The sequence below is a fragment of the Spea bombifrons genome, chromosome 13 (genome assembly GCF_027358695.1).
Source record: "Spea bombifrons isolate aSpeBom1 chromosome 13, aSpeBom1.2.pri, whole genome shotgun sequence".
NCBI lineage: Eukaryota > Metazoa > Chordata > Amphibia > Anura > Pelobatidae > Spea > Spea bombifrons.
Genome location: NC_071099.1, coordinates 3844972 through 3869898, shown reverse-complemented (window position 1 = coordinate 3869898; position 24927 = coordinate 3844972). Strand labels below are relative to the sequence as shown.

The 24927-nt window shown below is 39.9% G+C and overlaps 1 protein-coding gene across 1 annotated transcript; it reads right to left on the bottom strand.

Moving 5' to 3' along the window:
- Positions 1-618: 618 nt before the first annotated feature.
- Positions 619-22662, bottom strand: ZNF335 (zinc finger protein 335). The gene is made up of 28 exons (XM_053453776.1): positions 22498-22662; positions 15892-16839; positions 15264-15465; positions 14954-15028; positions 12844-13065; positions 11685-11795; positions 10972-11100; positions 10702-10891; positions 9501-9678; positions 8682-8794; positions 8213-8231; positions 7865-7981; positions 7698-7774; positions 6115-6275; positions 5769-6007; positions 5340-5481; positions 5140-5228; positions 4765-4997; positions 4476-4575; positions 4186-4365; positions 3183-3325; positions 2883-2962; positions 2711-2781; positions 2498-2575; positions 2310-2393; positions 1205-1270; positions 1007-1088; positions 619-913 (listed from the first exon to the last, which is right to left on the bottom strand). Exons 1-28 carry the CDS (start codon positions 22660-22662, stop codon positions 813-815), a joined length of 4395 nt encoding a protein of 1464 aa, XP_053309751.1. The 3' UTR covers positions 619-812.
- Positions 22663-24927: the final 2265 nt, after the last annotated feature.

Here is a 24927-nt window from a genome sequence, read left to right as displayed (position 1 = left end):
CTTTCTTTGAATAAAACATGGAGCGTTGCAAATGTTTATATCCACTACTTAAGTCTCAAGCTTCTTCGGTGTAAGCCCACTGTGATCGCCTGTGCATCTCTACAATCTCTACCTTGTAGGTTTAATCCATTTGTAGGAATACCAATTGGGGGAGGTATAATGAATAATCATGTAAAGAAGCTCCTACCACATATCAGAATGGGCATACAGATGAACAATTAGTTTCCAACCCAGTGAAGAATGGGTGATAAACAGATTTTAGGATTATTTATGTACTCCAGAGTTTAATCTTAATGGGATAAAAGGAAGAGCGTTTTAGAAAAGCCACTGCTCTAGTATTGAATATTATTTGACCGACCACTAACCTTAAATGCTGCCTATCACTATTTTTGTTCTTTTGGGTTTAAAGCGACAGTCCGGGCTCTAAGTGTTGTAAATTGAACTGTGATGGTAATTGATGCATGCATTTAATGAGGCAGGAAAATTTGTCTCACCCCCCTCCCCCTCAGCCAGCTTTTGCTGAAGCAGGCAGTCTCTTTAAGCAGAAGTTCAGGGAAAGAAGATGACAAAAAACTGTTGATCCCCATAAAATCAACTCCACCACCACAACTCTGTGTGAAATAAGTTATATAATTTATAGAGTACCAAAATGTATCCAGTCTGCTTGCATTATCTTTAGCATAATGTGTTCTGTCACAGTCTGTCTTCATGTCAACGTTTCTTGCAAAAAGCACTGTAAGGCAGGAAAGGGTGATGACATCATAGGCAAATGAGAACATCGATGGCGAAAGACTCTGTATTGGAAGATCACCTCAGTCGGTCAAAGTGATCACATCATACTCTATCTCCTGCTGTAGAGTGTCCTCTCTCTCTGCTGTGTACACTGTCTGCGTCGCTGCTGCATCTGCCACAGCTGGGGAGGGGACACGTGTTATACACGTTACATGACAAACCAGTTTTATTTTTATTTTTTTTTTACAAATGCATAATTATACATTGTCCTGACCTGTGACAGCGGAGTGTGCAGCAGCTTGAAGCTGTTCCTGTGTGAGGAGCTGCTGAGTAGGTGACATGGGGACAAAGTGAATCTGCAGAAAAAATAAACCAACGCTTAGAACCCTTACCACATCCAATTGTGGCGTTTACCCATAAAGAGTTTTAGTTTAATGGTGCACTGCCAGGAATGCTAGAGAATATAGGATACCTGTGGATCTTGAAGGAATTGGGCTCCTGGCTCATACTGAATGTGGGTAATTTGCCCATCCTGAACCTGTAATACATATAAATTTAATTGAACTAATAAAGAAGAAAAACAAAGTTATTTTACTAACACTAATAAATGCAAAAAGGCTGCACTCAAAGCTAAAAAAACCCAGTACAACGAATTGAGATTTATTCTGTAATAATCGCACTTGTAGAGTATAGAGTGAGTATATATTGTGCTGGTATATGTACTTACGTGATACCTTAGGCAGTTGCACCAATGCCTTTGAGTGCCCTTTTCAACATTGACTTAAATAAAATAATCTTGCTTGGGTTTTCCTAATGGCTGTAAACCTGAATAGTGGATGTACTGTACTGGACATGTTTAAGTTATGTTTTGTTCCTTAAGATGCCATTTAACAAGCAATTGAACGTATATATATACACATACATATAATGTATATATAGTGTTAGAGTCAGTGGGTGTGGGTTAGTGAATGTTGTTGGATAGTGTGTGCATGTATATAATAGTGTGGTGTTAGCATGTGTGTGCATGTTACTGTATGGCATTATCATGAGTGTATATCCGCATGTACTGTTAGAGTGTATGTGTATTTGTGTACGATATTAAACATGCCTGTGCATGAGTGTATGATGTTAGTGTGTAAGCTGTTAACGTTTGTGAGCATATAATAGCATGTGTGTGTATGGTGTTAAGTGCATGGTGTTAGCATGATTAGTTTTGTTAGTAACAGGTGTTAGTATGTGTGTGTACATAAGGTTGAAAAAAAGGCCTAAGTCATCAAGTTCAACCCTTCCACCTACCCTTCCAAAAGAAAGCAAAAAAAACCCCTAATTAAGCTACTTTAACGTTCATTTGACAAGTATGTTTGCTTTCGCACATAGCCACTTTCTAAGTACGTTTGTTATGCCAATATCCCCTTTCTTCTCTGTGGTCTTCTAAAAAGCAAACACTCAACATCAGATAAATTAGATCAATCACAACTTTTTTAGCCATCCTGTTAAGACTAATTACTGTAGGAAACAAACATTTCTACATGTTGGAGTTTGTGGAGGAATCAGAAAAAAGGGAATGCCAAAGCTACCTGAATATGGTGTCCCTCTGGCAGGACGACATACTCCTGTGGAATAAGGTGAGGCACACCTTCTTGGGAGATGATGTATTGCACCTAGAAAAATAAATGGTGATAAATATATGTAGAATAATATGATAATAGTAATGTAAATTGCTGAAAAAAAACATTAAATAAAGAGATTTTTTAAATCTTTTTACCTGGTTATCTGCTGTAACAAGCTGCTGGAGGGTCTGCCCATCGGCTGTTGTGATCTCCTGAATGTATGCAGTATTCTCCTATAAAAGTTACATACAAAACGCAATGGTGTTTTTATGCATCAAAATCACGCATAAGGTAATTAAAGCACATTAGAAAGTCTGAACAATCCTGACCACTATCAGCATTAAAATAAAAATGTTTGTGTTTCTAACCTGGTTGGTTACAGTTTCTTCCTGAGTAAGAAATATGTGCTCCTCTTCCAAAGACGGGGCAGTTGTAAGTTCTGAAAATAGAGAATGACTTGTTGATCCCATGAGGCAAATATGCTTGCCACAATATATGTACATTTTAAAATAATATTTTATTCTCTCATACACATAATACCTTCATTTTCAGGCTGCTGTGCGCTCACTCCGCCATGCAGACGCTGAATGTGGAACTTCAGGTGACCTTTCCTATTAAACCTAAAGTGTTACAAAATAACACATAAAAAGGTGGAAAGAAACATAAAATGTTAAGTGTAATAAAAGAAAAAAGAGAAAAAAAAAACTTCTGGCAGATCTATATACAATAAATTGGGGCAGAAACAAAGAAGGTTAACTGAATGTGAATCTATAACAGCCAGGTTAAAGGGATAGGAAGGTGAAAGAATGAAAATTGGAGTAATAAAGCAAGCTTGTTTACCTTTGTCCACACAAGTGGCAGGAGTGAGGTCTATGGTTGGTGTGTGTCATGGCGTGTCTGCTAAGATCCTTTTTATTCCTAGATGCAAAGCTGCACTGATTGCAGCGGTGAGGACGGAGGTCAGAGTGCAGAGACATGTGATCCTAGAACATGGCATGTTAGACAATAATGAGACCTCACAGTTAGGAATTGATATTAGAGTACAGAATGACAGAAATAAAAATAACTTATTTAGTGTTTGTGGAATTCACAAATGTATACACTTCCCATGGGGTAAATTTAGTTTTTTGGCTAATGAGAAATTAATTGAGCAGTTCCACATGTAGGATCAGGAAACTCCTGTTAATGTCATTCACGTTAGGTTCGTGAATGACAAATAACCCCACTGTACAGCCTAAGCTATACCATGGTGATCTGAGTAAAAGGTATGTATCACAGATTAAATCAACATTTAGGTGCTATACATACACGCTTTCGATACTGGAATTGCATATGACACATTCGTATTTTCCAGTGTACAGGAATATACAGAAATAGTAGGACGTCAATCCTCTACGTTCTAAAGCTTTAAAAATATAATTAACTATTTATCATATGTAAGCCAGCAATGTAAGGAGACCCAAGCTAGTTATATATATTTTTTTTGAGTTTCCCATGACTTCTACTTCAAGCACCCAAAGATTCCAATAAATCTATTCCAAACAAGAACACCACCTGTTCTATATGTACGTACTGCTGTGAATATATATGTATATACAACCTCCATTATGAGGCTGATGGTGTTACTGGTACTAAGTTTGTGCCTCTTGACATCATGTAACTTCTCGAGCCTGGTTAAACTAAAGCGGAGCTAAAATGTAAAACGTGATCTATGACGCAAAACAACAAACTCAAAACATATTTCGGGAATATTTAGAATGCAGAAACGAACAGACGTGACAGGAAACAAGAAAAGATGTGTCACAAATAAAAAGTGATGACAGGGGTGAGGTTATTGCCATACCCGAATTTCAGGCCAAGATGCTGCAACAAAGGTACAGTCGTGGCACTTGAATCCACTCCCTCCCTCCACGTGTGCTCTCTTGTGACTCTCCATTTCTGCCCGACCCCAGAAGGAAGAACCACAAATCTTACAAGAAAACTTCTTAGCCACAGGAGGTGGCGGAGAATGATCTGCTGCAACCTATGTTTAGAAAAAGAATAGAGTGAAAAAGAAAGTATTGAGGGACAGGTAACAATTTAAAGCATACTGCATAACACTGGAAAGCCTTAAAGGCAAGTATGGGGTCTGACCTGGGATTGCTGCGGTTTATGAAGAACCTGAAGTGTATTTTTGTCCTTCACTCGATCGTCCAGTATATGTTGAGGTGACTCTGGAGGGATTTCAGCATCACTGCAGCCAACAACAGAAATGTTTCAGGTTTCCTTGTCAACTTTCCCCTTAAGTTTTCTGACTGCCATCAACTCTCCACCCTTAAGCAATAACGGTTTCATTATCCTATCACTAAACAGCCTCGGCAATGCCATTGACTTCTCCATCCCTATCCAATTAACCAAAAATGTTTTCAACTCCAAATGATACCTGCAAAGTGATGTCTGGATGTTGTCTGTGTTTATTAGACTGTACTCAGCTGTTGTGAATGCGGTGTTAATAGTGATCTGCTGCACATCGGTTTCCTCGTATCCGGTCTCTTGGACCTCTGTCACTTCTCTTTCATCCATATGCAAGGTCAGGACTTGAGCCATATGTGGTTCCTGAGCACTGACCTCTGACCCTTGACCCTCACCACAGGAGCCTGATTTTACCACAGCCACCTGTTTTCAAAATAATCGTAAAAGATGCTCATGTGCAGATTGACCACAAGAAGAAAAATGTGTCAACAGAAGAAAAATCTAAATTAAATCAATATTTGGTGAGATCAACATTACATGGTGTTCTTTGCTTCTGGACACATACCTGTAGGGGGCCGCCCTGTCCATCCCTCTGTGCGCTCATATTTAAAAGCAGGTCAAGAGCTGCGCGGGTTGTGAGGTCTTCTTCTTCACCTAAAATCAGAGTCAACAATAAAATCCTAGATCTGAAACTTTTATCTGGTTCTATGAATTGGAAAACAGAAACCTTCCCAGAACCTTGCCCACTTTACACATCTCTCTCACCTTGCTCATATATAATTGCAGCAGTTTCCAGTGTGTTCTGTGGCTGCGCGTTCCCTGGTTGAGGTCCCTGTTGCAGCATGTGATAGGTAAGCTCCGTATGGGGATTCGGAGCCATTACACCACTCAGTGTCATCGTGGTGGGCTGGGTGAGCGTAGTAGACATAAAATAAAACATGACATTGTCTTGAACACCTTGAGTGTGGGTTTTTCTGTAAAGCCATAGCCCTCCTTAGTAAATGTCTCCAATACATCTGGTTATACATATATTATTTACCTCTGTGTACATACACATTCTCATCTATACCCTTCTTACCTTTTTTTCCTTAATCTTTCTAATTCTTCCATTCCAAGAACGAGTAGTCACTCATCTCAGACTCACAGAAACCATCACCTTCACTGTCGAATTAGTCTTTAGTCTTGAACAGTTACCTGGACTTCCTGGATTGCAGGTGCTGAAGCATCAGGGTTCTCAGGCTGAACGTGCTGCTGCTTTAGCTCCTCAATTTGCTGCAGGGAGAAGAATGGCCGGCGCCGGCAGGGGGTTTCCTCAGGGTTGCGTTGGACCCATTCTTGCAATAGATGTGCATGTCGACACTGCACATGGAGGCGCAGGTTCTTCTTGTGCTTGGTAGTGAAGTGACAATAGTCGCAGGCAAATGGCTTTCCACCTAAAAATATACAAGCCACATGGTTAAATTATTACGGTACAAAAATACAGCTAGTCTCTTCCAGGTAGCATCCAAAGGACACCCATGCTATTTTAATAAACGCAAACCTGAGTGCTTGGTGGCTTCATGGGACAACAAAAAGTCCTGTCGGTAGGTGTGATATTTGCATTGACTGCATTTGAACGGCTTATCATTCATGTGGGTAAGTTGGTGATTCAGAAGCCGTTTCCGATCTTCACAGATATACTCGCAAAACTCACACTTATACCTGTAGGGGCACAGATTACGGGAATCAGTCGATGTCATCAGTCAATACCTGCTCTAGTAGATTTCAACTCCCTAAATTTACCATGCATTTTAAAGGGTCATCCCTAGCAAAATTCTCGTGGGGGGTATTGCTGGCCCTGTATAATGTACAGTTCAATCAGTCAGGTGACTGAATAAATAAAACCAATTTTAACATGCTTTAAAACAGGGCCATGGAACTATTTTTGGAGAAAAGGTCCCAGAGATTGGCTCTTCAGAACGTAAAGGGAAATCCGTGAGATAAGACTCTTTGGTGAATAAATGCAAAAAGGATTGGATGTCTCGTTATATATTGGTACACCATTTTGCCTGCGTATACATGAGTTAGTTAAAGTTGTTTGCTTGGATTTCTGAAGCTGCACAAACATACAGATTGCCGTACCAAATATTACCGGTATTAATAAAAGGTGCACTGATGTGCGAAGATGCATTTTAGCCATTATGTTTAATCACATACTTAATTTTTTTTTATCTACATATGGACTTTATCATTATGGTGCCATGACAAAACTGATAATGGGATACAGTCAAAAAAAAAAAAAAATACAATATTATAGAAGAAAGCTTGCATTAAAATTGCTAATTACATGTGTTAATTTTTATGGGTTTGTTTGAAATGGTAAGTATGATTTTAATTAGCATATATAACAACAGCTATAGTAATTTATGAAGAGGGTACTGATGGAAAGGAATCTCATTCGAAAAGGATCAAGCGCTCCGAGAATAAGCATAATGATTTAATCTGCAAACCAATTATATACGCTGCATGGTATACAAAGTTAATTGTGCAGAAGACATCCTAGAGACACTGGCGAGGGATTTCCTAATCAGCTCTATATTTAGCACGATCACATACAGAAGAGATTGAATTGTCACATATACATTTATGGTAATGACCGTCAGTTTTAGCAATTATATATGCCAGGTTTATTTATCAGGATTTCCTGATTGTAGGGATTCATTCTATTTCATTGCTAGGTGAAATGTTAACCTGAAATTTAGGGAACTCTCATTTTAAATAGTAACCATGCATCCATTACATATTTAAGTTGTCTAAAAACACATACAATAGATTTGGTTAAAACTGGTAGTTATTTACAAAAAAAAGTATATATATATATATATATTATATTTTATGGAATCCCGGATTCTTACTGAGACGCTTATGCTTCCTCCCAGCAGGAGACGTACTCTGAACAACCTGTGTTGTCACATGAAAAGATATAATAGAATATTTACAAAAACGTGAGGGGTGTATTGTGAGATACTGTATATACACATATCCGCATGTAGACATGTTGTTGCGCAGTGTGTGTATTTGAGGTGGTATTAGTTGTACAGAGTGGTTTGTAAGTCTAATATTATTAGGGTTGGTGGTTGTTACCTGCTGTTGTCCACACTTTGTAGGTGAGTAAGGAGGTGCATCTTGAATGTATACCGCTTTTTGAAAGCTTTTCCACACTATCAGGAACAAAAGAAAGCACATTGTAAGTACACATACAATACAATCTTTACAATGCGCATTGAGCTGTGAATGTGTATGTTCATTACCTTGTCACACATGTGGGGTTTCTCAGCACTGTGCGTCTTCAAATGCTGAGTCAATCTCTTCTGCATGTTATAAACACGGTTACACACAGGACAGGGGTAGGAGGTAGGTTTCGTTACCTTGAGGAAGAAAAGAAGATGTTTTGGAAGTGTTTTGGAATTATCAGGTCCTTCTCAGTGCAGTTATTACGTGGGACGGTTGACAACAGAAAAGACAGTATAATATACATTGTGAGTTCAGATGAAAAGGGGTCCTGGGTACACAGAGTGAGCAATGTTAGCAAAAGTTAAGGGAAAGTGTATATAAACAAGGAGTATATGTTTGGTCAGTAAAATAAAAAATGCACTCACCAGGTCGTTGGTTGTCTTTCTAAAAGAAAACAGACAGTAGAAATGATGTCACTACTTAATTAACTGCAGCAATTACAATAGAAACCAACTAAACAAGCTGGAAATCTAATTAAATTCAACTTGATCAGGAATTTCGATGAAGCACAAACACAGCAAAACGCTTCATACATTATAAAATTCAGATACAGAGCTGCACTTAAAAAACAAAAAAAAAGTGTCCCAAAATGTATAAAAAAGGTCAAAATCTACATGCTGAGGCATCAGCTTGCTCAAAGACCAAACGGCTCTTTGCAGAGGTTATGGTAAGGGATGCAAAATCTGGAAATTAAACGCATACTGCATGATGCAATTAGTTGAATACAGAGGTATTTTACTTTTATTGAGTATTTTTACTCTTTATAGGTTATCTTTCATGCAAGCTTTTAAGAACTTTGTTTTTTTCTACGCCACCTCTAAGTAATCCACTCACCGTTCCTGCTTGTGCACAGCTGAATGTCTTATCACATCCTTCTTGTACACACTTGTATAATCACACTGATCACACTTGTGTGGCTTGTTTCCTTTGTGGTTATACATATGTTCCTGGTGGAAATCATTAAAGATAAACAAATAAAAAATGGAGTCTGGCCTAAACCGGATGCACTTTTACTCTGCTCCCTTCGGGTTTCATTTCCTTCTTCATCCCCCACAATTGTCAAGGTGATTCTCTGTTTTAATCCCATTAAAGGCCATTAAATAGTTTTGCTTGATTCACAAAGTTATTTATCCAAGATTTCTATTTTTGTTTACTCGAAAATCTTCATCCCATGCAAGATCATAAATATTAATTTATTAAAACATACAATCGATACAAAGGTATCAAAGACTCACAATACATATTACACGCTTAAAAGGGAAACAAGAGAGTCAAGGTTAGAACTTTAATAGTCGAGTAGAATTAAAAAGCAAACTTTCAAGATAATATTTATATGTTTATATGCCTAAAAAGGCAAATAACAGTTATAGCATATTAACCACTTTTATTACATTTATTACATAGTTAACACATATTTCTTTTCAATAGTGTATGAGAATCTTGTGAATGTACGTGAAAATATATCTGCAACAGTGTTACTTCTGACTGAAGGTATACTTGCACAAAATGTACATAAAAAAAATATCCCCAAAATGTCTGTAAACGACCTGTTTTCCCTGAGCACTTGTCACGTGTAAAATGTGTTCCTCAGATATGTACAAATAGGACCCCTAATAAAACGCTTTAATTATCCCATTCCTCCCATCCGCTCACCTTGAGTGAGGACCATCTCCGACACCGGTAATTACACTGCTGGCATCGGAAGGTCTGAGGATCGTTGCCATCGTGAGAGCCGACGTGGAAGGTAAAATCTTCGTGTGTAAGAAACCGGGAGCCACACACGCGACAGAGGAAGGGCCGGAGCAACTGCTTATTCGGTGATTTATAATACCTATGCATCAAAGACCTGATCAAATGCTATTCTTTTCCAGGGTCAAATGTAACGAACAAAAAAGGCTGACATATTTTTCATTCATTCTGGAAGCAAAAGTACAAGCAAAAACAGAAGGGTTCGGTTTAACCCCTTCAGTCCCAGGGGTATTTGGTACTTCAAAGCCCGCAGCAATTTTGCCATTTTTGCGGTATGTCGATTCAGCAATTATTCTCCTTTCCTATGAATATTGTACCCATGGAAACTATATATTTTTTCAAGGGGAGATAGCGCTTTCTTTTGATACCATAGTTAGATAATTAGCTGAAAATTTAGGATGAGAAATTTAGTAAAAACTAGAGAAAATTAGAAACGAAAACGAAAAAATATATTTTCCCCTCTGAATCCTCACAAAATTAGGTAAAGTGACTGAAAATCCCCTCCAAGTTTATCAATTCAGGTGTCCTGATTTCAGAAATACCTAATTTATATGGAGTTTTTATGATTACGGGGGTAGGAGGGTTATACTGGGTAGATGTTGTGTTAGGGCAATGAGATGAAATAATGAAATAATTTTTTTTATTATTTATCTTTTTTTTTAAATTTTTTTGTATTTTGTTTTTTTAAATTGCACTGTTATCAGCGCAATGGTATGGTTTTCAGGCATTCGCGCAGGAAGCTGTTACAGGAGATCGGGCAGCAGAAAGGGGTGAGTCCAGGCAGCCTGATCTCCCGTGTAGCGGCAGGGATGTGTCCCTGCCGCTACAAGAAGGGCAGGACGTACCGGTACATCCATAGGGGTTTCTTATAATGTGTTTTTTGGATGTACCGGTACGTCCATAGGGGACTGAAGGGGTTAAATAAGGCATGTTTAGGTCCTTATCATGGCACCTGAAATTGGAAATCGTCAAGTCCCCAGTTAATGTGTTAAACTTAACAGAATAATGCAAAACAATGAAAAGCTTATAAGAATCTGTGCTTCTCCGACAAATGCACTACAGTCGTTCTAAGCCGAAATTCCACAGACAAGGAAAAAAGTCCTACCTGCGGCTTTTGTATCTGCGGTATTTCTTCCCACGGAAATGTTTAGGAGGTCGCCCACGGGTTTTATTTAGAGGTTTCTGCTCCTCATGGCTATTACAAGAGGAATCCTTGCTCTCAGTGACAGATGGACTAATGAGATCCTCAACTTTACTGTCACTGACAGGCAGTAAATCAGCGCCTATTTCTGGGCCTGCAAGAAGAACATATTGTTGAAGATGAGTTGAAGATTTCCTTGTCTAAGAAATTCAAACACAAAGTAATTATTCTCACCTTGGATACGCTGAATCTTGCGTGGGCGACCAGGTCGCCTGCGAGGTCTTTCTTTAGCGAGGGTCCCATCAGCAAGTTCCAAGTTATGATCATGATTTGCTTCTTCACCTGGACTATAGTCACTGTCATCTGAAATACATAATTATACCAGGGATCATTTACTAAATTGCTAGTGAACTGACCATTGTGTTTTTACTGTGCTTTCACCCCTTAGGCATCGATGATGTAATATTACAACCCCACAGAACCATCACTTAATGGCAGAGGAAGTAATATTATGTTATTTTACATCAGCAAGTGTAACCTAGGTCATACTTGGTCAGCAATAGCCATCATTGCTGGCTCTGCTCAAACACAGTACTGACAACTTTCTATCAATGCCAGAAAGGATGTTTGGGCACTTTCTTCCTGTGGTGTCCGCACTGATCACTGACACAGAAGAGCGCTCAAAAAAATCTCTGAGAAAAATATAAAAGTATTATATTAACACAAAATTTGTTTTAAATAAAAAGTATACATTTGTATTGTATGCACATGTAATCTCATATCTGGCCCTGGGAATCTTAGGACCAACCCTGTAAACTACAGTATAATCTGCCATTTATCACACAGTGAATTTCACTAAACCAAGCTGTGTTCTTGTGAAGCAAAGCATATCAAATTGACCTCCCTTTGTATTTGTTAACGCGTCACAGAAATGTGTATATTTTTACCATCTGGGTCATCTATTGCACCGGCATCTACAATATCATCTTCCTCCTCCTCGTCCTCTTCCCGTGATCGTGTCACCTTGCACACATTACCCTTTTGCTCATCCTTTGAGTCTGAGAAGCAAACATGAAAGGTTGTGGGACATGGTTTCATTTGTCAGAAATATGCATTCCCCTGTTGTTGAAGACAAACTTATTATCACACTCTATTAGTCAACTTGAACACTCCATTTGATCAAAATATTAGGCTATTTCAACACTGAACGTCTACAGTAATTACAGTTTCACAGGAAACCACAGGAGGTAAGTGTAAGTGTATGTTGCATATTGGCAGTGGCCATCATACCTGGAAACTTGACAGGGCAAGCTAAACAGAGCTCTTCATCATTTGGGAGAGTGGACATAGCTAGCTGGTCACGTAGCTTGGGCAACCCCTAGATAGTTTTCAGTAGCCGGACAAGGGCTTCTCCCCTACCAGGAGAAAAGTGACCATACAAGCAGCCCTTCCCTCTGAGATTTAGGGTCAAACCAAGACCCAGAGACTTTGGTGTATCGGGGGGGGGGGGGGGGTGTCTGCCTGGGCATATGAGAACATGTGTTTTTGGAAATGTTACAATGAGTGTCTGGGTATGTTAGCAAAAGTACGTGTGTATGTTAGTGTGTAAACATGTGTCTTTGGATATGTAAGTGAAAGTGTGTATGTAGATATTTTAGTGTGTGAACATAAGTCTGGTGGTCAACATGTTGGTATGTGAGTTTGTGAACATGTGGCTTTTTTGGGTATGTTAGTATGTGTGTGTGTGGTTGTGTTAGTTTAAGTATTTGGGTGTGTGTATATTAGTGCGTGTGTATGTGTGTTAGTGCCAAGCGTCTAGTTGTGTTGACATGAGTGTCTGGACAAGACAGTTCCAAGATACGGCAGTCAGACATGGATTTTTCCCATGTTCCACCAACATCATGTCTATGCACCAACTACATTTTCTTTACATTTTGTATATTTCTTTGGGAGGGTGGAGAACAATGTTGTGTCTATTCTTAATCAGGACAGGGAGGGGGGAAGTGAGCCATGGGAATTAATTTTGTAACCTTCTGAAAAAAATACACATATCATTGTTTGCATATGGCCTATACAATGGTTGACTTCAGAACATGGTCTTGGTACCTGTCTGGACGTGGCGCTCTCTGACATGGCGTAGTAGTGTCGTTTTGGAGGCACTTTTGTACTGGCACATCTTGCACTTGTATTGCTGCACCACAACGACCTCCATCATTCCTTCCAAAGCATCCATGTCAGACACTGCTTCGGGGCCACAGGAAGAGTCATGTGACAGAGACATCTCCCCTACAGCTACTGGACTCAGAGCAAGTGGGTAGCTTGGGCCAGCTGAAATACAGTGTAATTTTATTTCCACATAGTACCACTAACTTATACATATAAACAAATAATATACAAAACATACATATAAGGGCACACAAGAAATCATTAATTTACTATGTTGAATAACATAGCTGGTAAATCAAGATTCTAGGCAATTAACGGGACAATTACCAAGACAATGGGGCTTTTTCACATTATGAAGGACAAAGACATTTTTTTTTTATTTTATCCACAAAAAACTTCACAAATTAACAATACGAGAAATAACATTACAATGACCTTAAAAACAAACAAACATGACATACAAGGATTCCGTTGGTATCGACTATTCTGTCTATATTTGGTATCGAGTTTCTCTGGACAGGGTTCCATTGAGTAGTAAATTGTCACTAAACATCGAGTTCTCCGTCAGAAAGAAGTTTTAGCCACTTTTCCCAGATTACATACTTTGTACTACTCCATGTTGTTTGAGACAAAATCCCCTTTTCCATTTGACATTGATAAATTAATTGAAATTTTATCTTTGTCCATATAATTAAATCAGAGGATCTCCAATTTCTGGCTATTACGATTTTTATTGCAGTCAATAAATGCAGAAGGAATTGAGTATCTTTAACTGCGAGATTGGGTAAGTTTAAGTGGAGTAATGCTCTTTCTGGGGTCAACTTCCATTGCGGACCGAATTTATTGACTAATCTATTTGAGACTTTTAACCATAGTCTTTTTATTGGCATACAATTCCACCAAATATGCATCATGTCTCCTTTTTCCGCTCCGCATCTCCAACAGTTTGGCAAATTATTGGGAAACATTTTTGTTAATAATGTGGGGACCAAATACCATCTGTTCATAAGCTTATATTGAAGCTCATTTAAGTTTAGGCAGTGTATATACTTGTAAGTTAAGTTTAAAGCTCTATTCCAGTCTTCATAATTTACTTTAATATTTAAGTCTTTCTCCCACTTGGCTATTGCTGAAGAAATATGTTCGTTTTTACAAGCCCTAATCAGTTTTAGCGCTTTTGCTAATAATTTTCTACGGTCGGAGCTTTCCACCAGTTGTTTAAAAAGAATTTGAGCTGCCGGACCCTGGTTCCAATTTAGGGCTTTTGTCAGGAAACTCTTAACTCTTAAGTATCTAAAGCATTCCCCAGTAGATAAGTTAAATTCAGATTGGAGTTCGTTGAAGGACTTTAGAGTATCTCCATCTATCAAGTCCTCAATTAAAGTAATACCACTCTGTATCCAATTAGATAGATTTAAATTTTCATTCATGTTTACTATAATAAGGACTGGAAGGCTAGTTATCAACTTATCTTCAAGTCGAAGTTTGTTTTTCACACAGTGCCAATTTCTTAGTAGATGTCTCAAAACCACGCTAGTCCCCATATCGGCTACTTCTATAGATTGCTTGGAGGAGGTCCAGAACAGAGTCCGCAAATCTCTATATCGAGATCTTCTTGGTAGCTCCCCTCTGTACCATATCTCTTGTACAGCATTAATGAAATCATCAATTTACTATGTTGAATAACATAGCTGGTAAATCAAGATTCTAGGCAATTAACGGGACAATTACCAAGACAATGGGGCTTTTTCACATTATGAAGGGCAAAGACATTTTGAAGGGCAAACACTTTACTTTACTGTCAGCTAAAAGGGCTGAGCTGGCCCTGCATAATGCTTAATTCAATGGGTGAGGATACATGATGTATAGTAAAGGAGCTGAGGATGTATAGACAGCAACAACTTCTGCAGGAAACATGTTAACTGGCAGCTGACGGGTTTATGGATAAAGTGATACCAGGTACAAACGGATTGTGTTGGAAATAAATACAGAAAGAAATCAATGCTACAGTGCAATATTCTACACAATTTCATACTGAGTTCCAGCTTACCATCCTCTGGCTCCTGTAGGATCAGGTACTGAGTAATTCCAGGGTTCCTGCCCTCAGCACTTGTCAATATGCAGCCTGAGGACAAAGGACATCTATCACACAAACATACACAAAATCAAGAAGTAACAATATGCAACAGGTGGTAAGCTATCATAGTTTATATGGAAGGAATTAAACATCATGAAGAGAGGATAAATGCCCATATTTGCTGTATATATAATAGAGCCAGGCACTGGGTTGGGACAGATGCTGGTTTTTCCAGAGATAAAATAATGTGTATCTGCCAAGATTCACCTTGTTTTTGCCTTACCCTGGATCAGTTGAGGGTTGATAGAGCTGTGTATAATCCTGTCTACAGATGAACTGGTGGTATAGGCTGGTCCTGTGGCATCCGAGTGAAGCAGGACAGGTTGTGAAGTCTGAGTGAAAAGTGAATGACACATGGAACACACTCCTGGCACAGAACATGAGACAGATGTACATGAATCTACCTGTGTGTGTGTCATTTGCTCCTGAAAAATGAAAACATAGGATAATAAGCGCCATGAAGAGTAGAAGGTGAAGGTAGAAATTGGTTGGGGTGGCTCTTGGGTATATTCACAAACCATGGAGTTTGTAGAACTGACCATTCCAGTTCCCTAACTTCCCTATGCATTAAAACAACTCGCACCAGTGAGCATCTCCTGCAAGTGAAGAAGAGTTGGCTCTGTATAAAGCAAAGTTAAACCAGTGAGGTGACTTTCCAGAAACTGGCTCAGCCCATCTTACACGCACACACAAAAAAAATCACTGGTATTGGCCCATTACAATGTTTAGTGAAGTCAGGAATTTCATATTTTCAGCTCTTTTACAAACCCCCGGAATAACGAATAGACCCCAAGGGATTGTGAAAGTAAGGTACGTAGGGGTTGAAGAAGTAAGAGCCATAAAATACATACTGTGTTTTCGTTGGGCACTGAAACATCAGTCACCTCAGTGATCTTGTTATCTTGGTTCTCAATGGAGCTATTAGGATCGAGGCTCTGCATTGTGCACACCACTTGTGCTCTGCTCAGATTCTGCTCTATGTCCTGTGTTTCCATGTTCTCTAGGCTTTCTGGAATCCCAGAATCCTGTGGGTCCAAGTTATCCAGACTTTTTGTGGAGGAAGTAGCTTTGGTTTCCATGTAAGAGCTCTGTTCTATGCTGTCTGCACTTTGGCTCGGAGCCACATTGTGGTTATTGGTATCTGGTCTTTGACACAAAGCCTGATGCTGTGTACTTTGGCTAACATGGCCTTGTATGATCACCACCTCATGTGGGTCTATGCTAGCTGCATTTAGTATTGTATATTGTTCCTGGTTACCCTTGTTCTCTGACCTGTGATTTTGTGTGGTATTTTCTGGGATCAATTCAATGCCAGAATCTTGTGTGCCTACGCTATTAGAACTTTGCTCGGTGCTGTACTCTTGGGAATCTAATGTCTCTTGTCTCTGGTCCACAGTGGGCTGCTGGGTGTCCATAACGATTGGATACTGAATTATATTAAGAGCCTGCACACCTATGTTGTCTTGGTGTTGTGTTACGACAACATGTTGTGTGTTTTGGTCATCTGGGCTCAGATTTATGAGTAGATGCTCTGTATTAGTATTTTGTCTCATATCAGTCTCTTCGGCATCCATGTCATTAGTGCCCGGCTTAATGCAAGGTTCACAAATTTTATCCAGGTTCTGGTCCATGCTCAGATCCTGGGTCCCCAACGTTCTCACAGCATCCTCTGGTGTGTTAACGTGTGCATTATGTGGAACATCAACATATATTGATTCAATTGTCTCTTCTTCAACTTTCTCAAAGACAGTCTCTTCCACAACCTGTCCCTGAACATTCATTTTCACAGGACTCGAATTCTACAAGAAAGAAACAAATTAGTGGGACAAAAACGGTGGTGACTTTCTAGTACTGTGCAATAATCATCAGCTCCCGAGAGGCAGGCAAAACATTTCACAAACTTTAAGTCTCAAAGAATTAATTGTCTCTGTATGTTACTACAGGGGCAAAATGATGCCTTAAAAAGCAAAAATGATAAAAGAGGAATGGAAAACCCCTGCGAAGTTCCCAGGAAATAAGGCAGGTGTTGTGTCTGGTTTTCTCTGACACTTATACCATGTGTGCATGAATCACTGCAGAGGAAGTGAGCAGGTCCCAAGAGTGAGTCACAAAAACTGCATACTTCCGTAAAAATACATGTACATACAAGCATTATTTGGTGTGACCAAACATGGAAAACGATAACTAATAAATACTACGCTACGTGTGCATCCTTTTGTGTCTTAGTACAATTATATATATAGATTAAAGAATCTTCCAATCAAGAGCCGCACAGAACATACAGTTTATTATTATTTGGATTTTGTTTCTATTTATTGACCAATCCAGGTTATTTTCTATTGATAATTTAATTGATTCAGTGGTGCTTCCAGGATACCAGGAAATTTCCTGATAAGCCATCGGACCTTGGGCTGTGCCGAGTTGCGGGGTGCAGCACAACCAGGCTCCACGAGGGCTGGTCTGGGTACCCGGCACGTAGACGGCACATGATGCCAGATGAGCAGAACTGGTTGAGGAGATCATGGATTTGAATTATGCACTTTATTAATATGATTTAATACAGTATATATTTGTAATGAATTATTTGTAATATTATATTTGTAATATTATTTTGTTTCATAATTAATTTTGTATTGTGTACCATTTTTGTACAATCACTGCTTAGTCAATGGTTAGTTATTCTCTAATCAGCAGTCTTAAAAGAACAACAAACAGGATGGCTGATGTAATACTTAACTGTACAAATTAAGGTTGTAAGTGATGGTTGATGTTATTTATACCCACCTTCACATCGGTACCAAGCTTATGCGAAAGCACCAGTTGGGCGCAAAATGTGGCAAGCTTCCTAGTCTACGTGTATACTAGCACTGGTTAATCAATAAAATACACTTAACCACATCAGACCGTGCGAGGTTACATAGGCTGAAAAAAGACATGCGTCCATCAAGTTCAGCCTTTCCCATATCGGTTAATTGCTGTTGAGGTCTTTTGCTTTCTGCTGGCACGCTTGGACCCATTTGGAGGGTACCAGGTCCAATCTTCTACGGTTAATCCGAATAGAAGAACAGCTGTGAGATCAATACTTGGCATGCAGCCTGCTGCACTTAATTGCTGATAGCCTGTCACTTCAGACCTCAGCTTCCTCACCACCTAGCACAACACACCAGCGTTTTATGCCAGACGATGGGATTAGAAGTCATATCCTGGCAACTCAACATGCGTACTGCCAGGGAGCACCAATGCAGAGGTCTGAAGTAACAGACCTCATACTCCCAATATAGTATGGAATGAGAGAGGGACAAGAAGAGGAGAAAAGTTAAGAGATGGGAAAAACAGGCAGTAAATGAGGGGTAAAAAGGGGTACAGTAAGGGCATGTGTGTGCCAGGATGTTTGCGTGTATGAGCAAGTGTCAATGTATATGTATGTATGCATGTATGAATATATGAGGCAGCTCTATACTTACACATACAGACACATAAAAATACACACAATCTAACACGTGATACATACATACCTACACACGGCCACTCCAACACCATACACTTGCACATACATACATACACAGCCATTCCAACTCCATAAACATGTCTTCATACATACATTTTAGGATATTTATCCTAAAAAATGTTATAGGCATTTCTGTAAATCCTTAAGTTTCTCATTTGATCCATACACACAATGCGTGATTTGCATGTGTTACTCAGTTGATTTCTGTGTTTTCTTGTGGTTCTTATTTGATCCATACCCGCAATGCAAGGTGTTACTCAGCTTATCTGTTGGTTTACGATTCATAACTACTGAACAGTTTAAACTGAAAGGTTACCTACAGACTACTGTGCGCACGTGAAGCATTAACAAAATTCTGTTTTGAATGATGGAGTCAGTTGCCAATTGGATTTATAGATATGTCAACATGGACATCAGTTGTTGTTACTTATCCTGCCCGGTCCATACGACACGAAGTTCACAAAACTCTGACCCTGTTGAGTAAGAGCTGTTAAATTGTTTTAGTGAATATATCCTTATAAAAAATCCCCAGGATTGAAGATCATTTTGAATCAAGTGAATAAAAAGATACTTTCTTATTTTTGAGTAATGTTAGCTTTGGTAAAGCACTAGTCCTTTTTTATAGTTATTTAAGAGAGTAACCGTTACAATGCAAATGTCATCTTCCAAAATGTTTATATTGGTCACAAACTCAGCAATACATTATTGGTAATATTATTGCAATGTCCGCAATGTATAGGTAAAAAAAGTACATCTAAAATTCTCCCACCCTTTATCATCGGGTATGCCAATATTAAGCTGGCATAGGGATAAAAAAAAATATATATACTCTGCCCAGCCCAGGGCCCAATGGAGTGGGTTCAAAATACAAGGTTTTAGAAGAAAGATTCCACTATTAACAAAGGTCTTGAATTCTATCTCAGAGGGATCCCAATTCCAATCACATTCCCTTTCGGCCAACATTACTTTGCTCCCAAAAGAAGTAAAGGAGCTGACACTGCCTTCAAACTACTGCACAACCTCACTGCTAAATGCAGACAAGGATATTTGTGAAGGTCCCGGGTTTAAAACGGGTGCGGCCTCAACTGAACAGGGTTTTTTCGCAGGTAGGGAGGTCAGAGACAACACAATGAGAGTTCCCAACCTCGTGCACTTGTCCAGTCCATCAGACCATAACCACCTTTTGAAATTTCTATCGGTACTAGGCAGGATTGCCTGCTCTCCCGTTTACTACTTATCTTCACCCTGGAGTCACTTCACAGAGGCGATCAGGGGTAACCCGGCTATATCAGGCTTTCAAAGTCCACAGGGATATAAAATCCTCACATATGTTGACAACTTGCCATTTACTGTTTTATGACCCCTGAGCCCTATGCCAAAAATTCTTGACGAACTACGGGTCCCTCTCAAACTATGATATTATTTGGGACAAAATATGAAGTGTTGAACCTCTCACGCTATCCCCTGGCTTCCACGTTTGGCCAGGATATGAAGGCCAAGGTCTACTGCATTTCTTCTGTTATGTGCGCATCAATGCCATTAAAATTAATCTGTTGCCTAGAACCCTCTTTTTTTAAAAAATTCCTATACATATTAAACATATTTAATACTCTCCCAGATTGTTTTAAAGTTCTTACCTTCCCTAAGCAGAATGGGGACTAACCCTCCTAGACTTACAAAAATACTATTGTGCGTCTCATTTGCCTTAAAGTGGTCTGTCAGTTCGTAGAATATGCTCTTGGTGGAACTGGAACAAGCCCAGCTGTGATCCATTTGGGAAACTGCCTATGGATCCCCCTGGAATCACTGAAGTCGGTGGTTCCCTCGCACCACTCCATTTGGCAGCTGGGGGGGGTCGGGGGACACTTTTCGTCCTACCCCTCCCTAACGTCGCCTTTCACCCAAACCTTCCAGTGGGGATGGAAAGGGGGTCCTACAAATGACCATTTCGGTAAGGTTTTCTCAGGTCTTCACAGGATGGAGAAATTCCCTTATAACAATTGGTTGTCCCAACAATTGGTTCCTGACATTCGGCCAACGGGTTTGGAGAGGTTTGTTAAGGCTCTCCCATGCAGGCACAAGGATGCCTCACCCAGGAACAGAGCCCTTAAAAGGGGTCTGATTCCCATTACTAGGGTACAAGAGATGTGGTACACCACCACCCTCAGGATATACAGGATAGGACCCGCTATGTTGGTGTTGCCATGAATCAGAGGGTTGTTTTATCCCCCTCTGGTAGAAATTGTAAACTTGTGGGGCCATTTTGGGTAGAGGTTCGCAATGTGATCGCATAGGCGGTAAATGTCCTGCCTTCCTTGACTTCCAGTGAGATGCTTCCCCACCGTTCCTGCCTGAAGATGTCCACATACAAACATGCTCTTACAATTCACTTACTTCATGCTGCAAAGTGCGTTGGGTCCACTACTGTCCCCTCCATTAGGCAATGGGTCGATAAGGTTGAGGAGACCAGGGCAATGGAGTAGTTGGTGAAACAGTTAAATACGAGATTTATGAGGCGACCTGACTGCTATAGATCCAGTTCACCATTTCCAGAATATTCAGTGCACTGGTGGGGTCAGGCGCTGCTTAGGATATTACCTTTGGTTCCTTTCCCCTAAAAATCGCACATCGTGTTTTAGTATAACCTCATCTGATATTTTCTGATCACAGTGATCAGTGTATTTTTTTTTCAATGAAGGGAATTGGAGGTGGATTAGAGTGGGGTTAGTCAGGGACTGGATAATACTATCCACCACTTCTTATACATCTGTCAAACATTCTTGCAGAGGCTCATACCCCTGAGAGGAACATATGCATTGATGGATCTCTTGTGGTGATAGAGGTTTTTTTTTTTTTTTTTTTTTTTAAAGTGACAGTCTAGTACCCCATACACCAAAACCAATGATTAACGCATACTAAAGCACAAGTACTTAAACATACATTACGTATCCTCAGTAAGAGTACTTTCTGCAAATGAACGCTCGCCCTTTCTCTGTGACTTATGTTTGTCACCCCATTCCCTCAAGATTGTAAGCTTGCGAGCAGGGTTCTCTCCCCCTAATGTATCGGTTTGTCTTAGTCTGTCAATTCTAGTCTTGTCATACCCCTTGAATATGTGTATTGTATTAACTGCTGCATAAATTGTTGGCTCTATATAAGTAAAAGATCATCATAATGAATGTTGGTGGGGTCTCCCAGTACTCTCGGGTGAGCTAGCTCTGGGGCCGACTGATGGTGGGTATAACACACATGAGCTTTGGCAAGAGGGAAAATCCTTCTGGCTTTTGAAAAGGGGGCACAAGTTCGTTTAAATTGCATTTGATGGCTGGAGTGAACCTAAAAGCACTATATACTCTCCATTTATGCCACTCCATTTTACAAGTTGCACGAAAGTGCCATGGAGTATCTATCAGGGGGAAAAAAACATAATTAAGATCCTTCTGGCTGCTCAAACTTTTTCCTCAAGCAGTAGGACATTTGTCCCAAATAAAAGGTCTCAACCTTTACATTGATGCTTAACAAAACGAATTGAAATGTTTATAGTATATTGACACAAATAAACCAAACATATATACATTCAACCAAAAAAAAAATACATAATATAGGGTCAGGGTTAATATAGGTCAGACGGTAAGCGTAGACTAATGAGACTCTACTTCAGCCATATAAACGTAACGCGGTTTTTTTTATATGCCACTTATTTTCATATCCACGAATATGTATTAAAATATCCTATACCACGACAAAGGGGTAAAGAGACACTTATTCAAAGCCATCCTATTAATACACACACATGTTTCCAAATCCCGGGGTCCTGCACCCGGGCTGCCCTTGAGCCGCCTGCGCTCAGTCGCCATCTTGGTGTTTACTGCAGAAAGCTACGCTAGCTAATTACAGAGGCTTCTCGAAGGCTTGGGAGCATTTGACTATGACTTTCACTTATTCTTACCTCTCTTGCCTTCGTTTCTGTACTGTCAGCGGCGTTATCTTGTAAACTGGAACCGTATAATACTCCGTTCCGGCACTTCCGCGGGCACCAATAGATCACGGTGGCGACTAATTCTATCCGGCTGATGGACAAGTGACGTTTACACCATGTGACTCGAATGGTCATGTGGTGTATAGGGATTACAGGAAGGGTCTGGGCGGGATGATTAAATGGAGAGAACGGGTTATGCGTGTCGGAGTTTCAAACGCTTCACAGAAAGTAGCAATACATGCGTATTTCTTAAAATGTATTGTGCGTTCATGGCGGCTTCCTTTCAAGATGATAATTATATTATGTTTTTAATTATATTTATTTAAGATTTCATTTTGATGCATATTTCTAAGGCCAGGTCAGCATCAAGATATAAATAAAATAAGGGGTACCACTAAGCGCTTAACCATGCAGGTTAATACCATGAACCAACAATCACGCCTTTGTCCAGTAATTGGGCAGAGCTCCTGGAACTGTGGCAAGGCCATTGCAATAAAGAGGTTATCAAGATTTAAGATCACCAAAAGCAGCGTACGTGATGATACTTAAGTGAGAAGACAAGTATGAAATGGTAGCAGGGAAATCTTAATTTAGCCATTCATCCAAATACTAAGTAAGCCAAATCCAGCAATATAAAATAACGCAAAGAGTGTGAGAAACAGTCTGATGTGTTTTGTCACTTAGCAAGTAGTTGTGTTCATGGAAACACTGGGAACGCCAATGTTCCGCCACATAGAAAGTGTTCCTGCCTAGTAATAGTTCTGAAATATGTATTTTTTAGTCAAGAAGGAATATTTCCCATTTTTGAGGCAAAGTTGTTTTTTTCTGGCTCAACAGCGAGTTTGAACTTGGTCATTTCTCAACCTAAATTCTGTTTGAGTTCCAGGTTGGGGAAAGAAATTGTAAATAAAAAGTTGGACACGATAGAGAGTTGAAAAGCTAGAAACAATTGTAGAAACAATCCTTGGTACTTATATGTGGGTTAGGTCCCAAAAATACTGAATTCATGCAGCAGAAAGGAATAAAAACTACCATTGGCAGTCATAACAGACTAAGCCAAGATTCTCTTAGACCAGAGTAGCATAACACATGCCAAGCACAATGTACATTGTGGATGGTGCCAGTCAGTGACGTATACATGCCTAGGCCGATTAGGCTGGTTCAGAGGAGCAGCAGACACAACCCCATCTGGCTTCTAATGGTGTTATGCTGTTAAAAGGGCCAGTTATAAGGGTGACCTCTCCCCATCAGCATAGTTCCACCGTGGAGGTTGTGCTTAGCGTCATTAAGTTTCACAGTGCCGGGATATGACGAAATTAGGTGGTGCTATGATAAACTTTATTTATTACATTGCTTTGCACGGTGCTTTACACTGAATTCTGGAGAAATAGAAACAAGCCAAAAAGAGCCCTAAAATGAATTCAACAAAAATACTTAGAGTTACATTACTGACTACACAACAAACTAGCAGAATATACAGTATACAAAGTTTTCTAATCATTCTAGCCAAGTCTGTTAAGTTTAACTTATACAAACTTTGCTTTGTAAGAAATTCTGTTTTTTTTAATGCAGCTACCTACTATTTTTGGGATTATTAGGATATGGACCTTGCGCACATAAGTAACTGCATCAATTACTTTGTAATAGCCTGCAGGCAAAATTCCAGGGTACCGGTATCTACTGCCTCATCACCCTTAAATTGAGTCAGAGCAAGGCATTGCGTGATCCAGGGTACATCCTTAGAAAATGTGAAAAAAATTATTTAAAAGTCATAGTATGGTTTGTTTGTAGTGGCAGAGCTGAAGACACTACATTGGAAAAATGGAATCACCATTCTGAAATCTTCTTGCATCAGTGGATTGTTTTGTTACACATTTGCTTCACATGCTTCAACTTTAATAACACAATAGACAGATGTTCTCTGCTTCCCTTAAAGTTGCTTGGTCTGGTTGTTTCTTATTATCATATTTGCTCTCTGACAGCCGGTGGAGGTCTGTGCAATGCATGCAGACAACCTCTACTGCTGCCGGGACTTCCTCTGGGGCTTCTATGACTGAGCACCGGCGTGACATGACCTTTCAGTGCTACATCATAGAAGCCCCGCAGCGCTGCAGGGGACCTGGATCCTCCTCTCTGGCAGCTGGGGAACGTCTGGGGATGCATGCAGACAACCTCCGCTTCTGCCCGGCACTTCCGCTGGGGCTTCTATGACGGAGCAACAACGTGACAGGACCTTCCGGTTCTCAGTCATAGAAGTGCCGGGCAGAAGCAGGGTTGTCTACGTGCAGCACGCAGATGGCCACCGGCTGCCCCCGCTAGACACCAGGGAGTCTGGAGCATGGGGGACAAGTCTAGGGATGCATTGGTAAGTCTGGGGGAGGGCAGAGTGGCATATAGGGG

What these genes read in the sequence shown, in the direction of transcription:
- ZNF335 (XM_053453776.1), bottom strand. Translation starts at nt 22,662, where the DNA reads ATGACCATTCGAGTCACATGGTGTAAACGTCACTTGTCCATCAGCCGG. An exon ending in CAACCCTCAACTGATCCAGG is followed by an intron (nt 15,029 to 15,263) that starts GTAAGGCAAAAA and finishes CTTTGTCCTCAG; the next exon opens with GCTGCATATTGACAAGTGCT. An exon ending in AGAGCGCCACGTCCAGACAG is followed by an intron (nt 11,796 to 12,843) that starts GTACCAAGACCA and finishes TTTGCTTCTCAG; the next exon opens with ACTCAAAGGATGAGCAAAAG.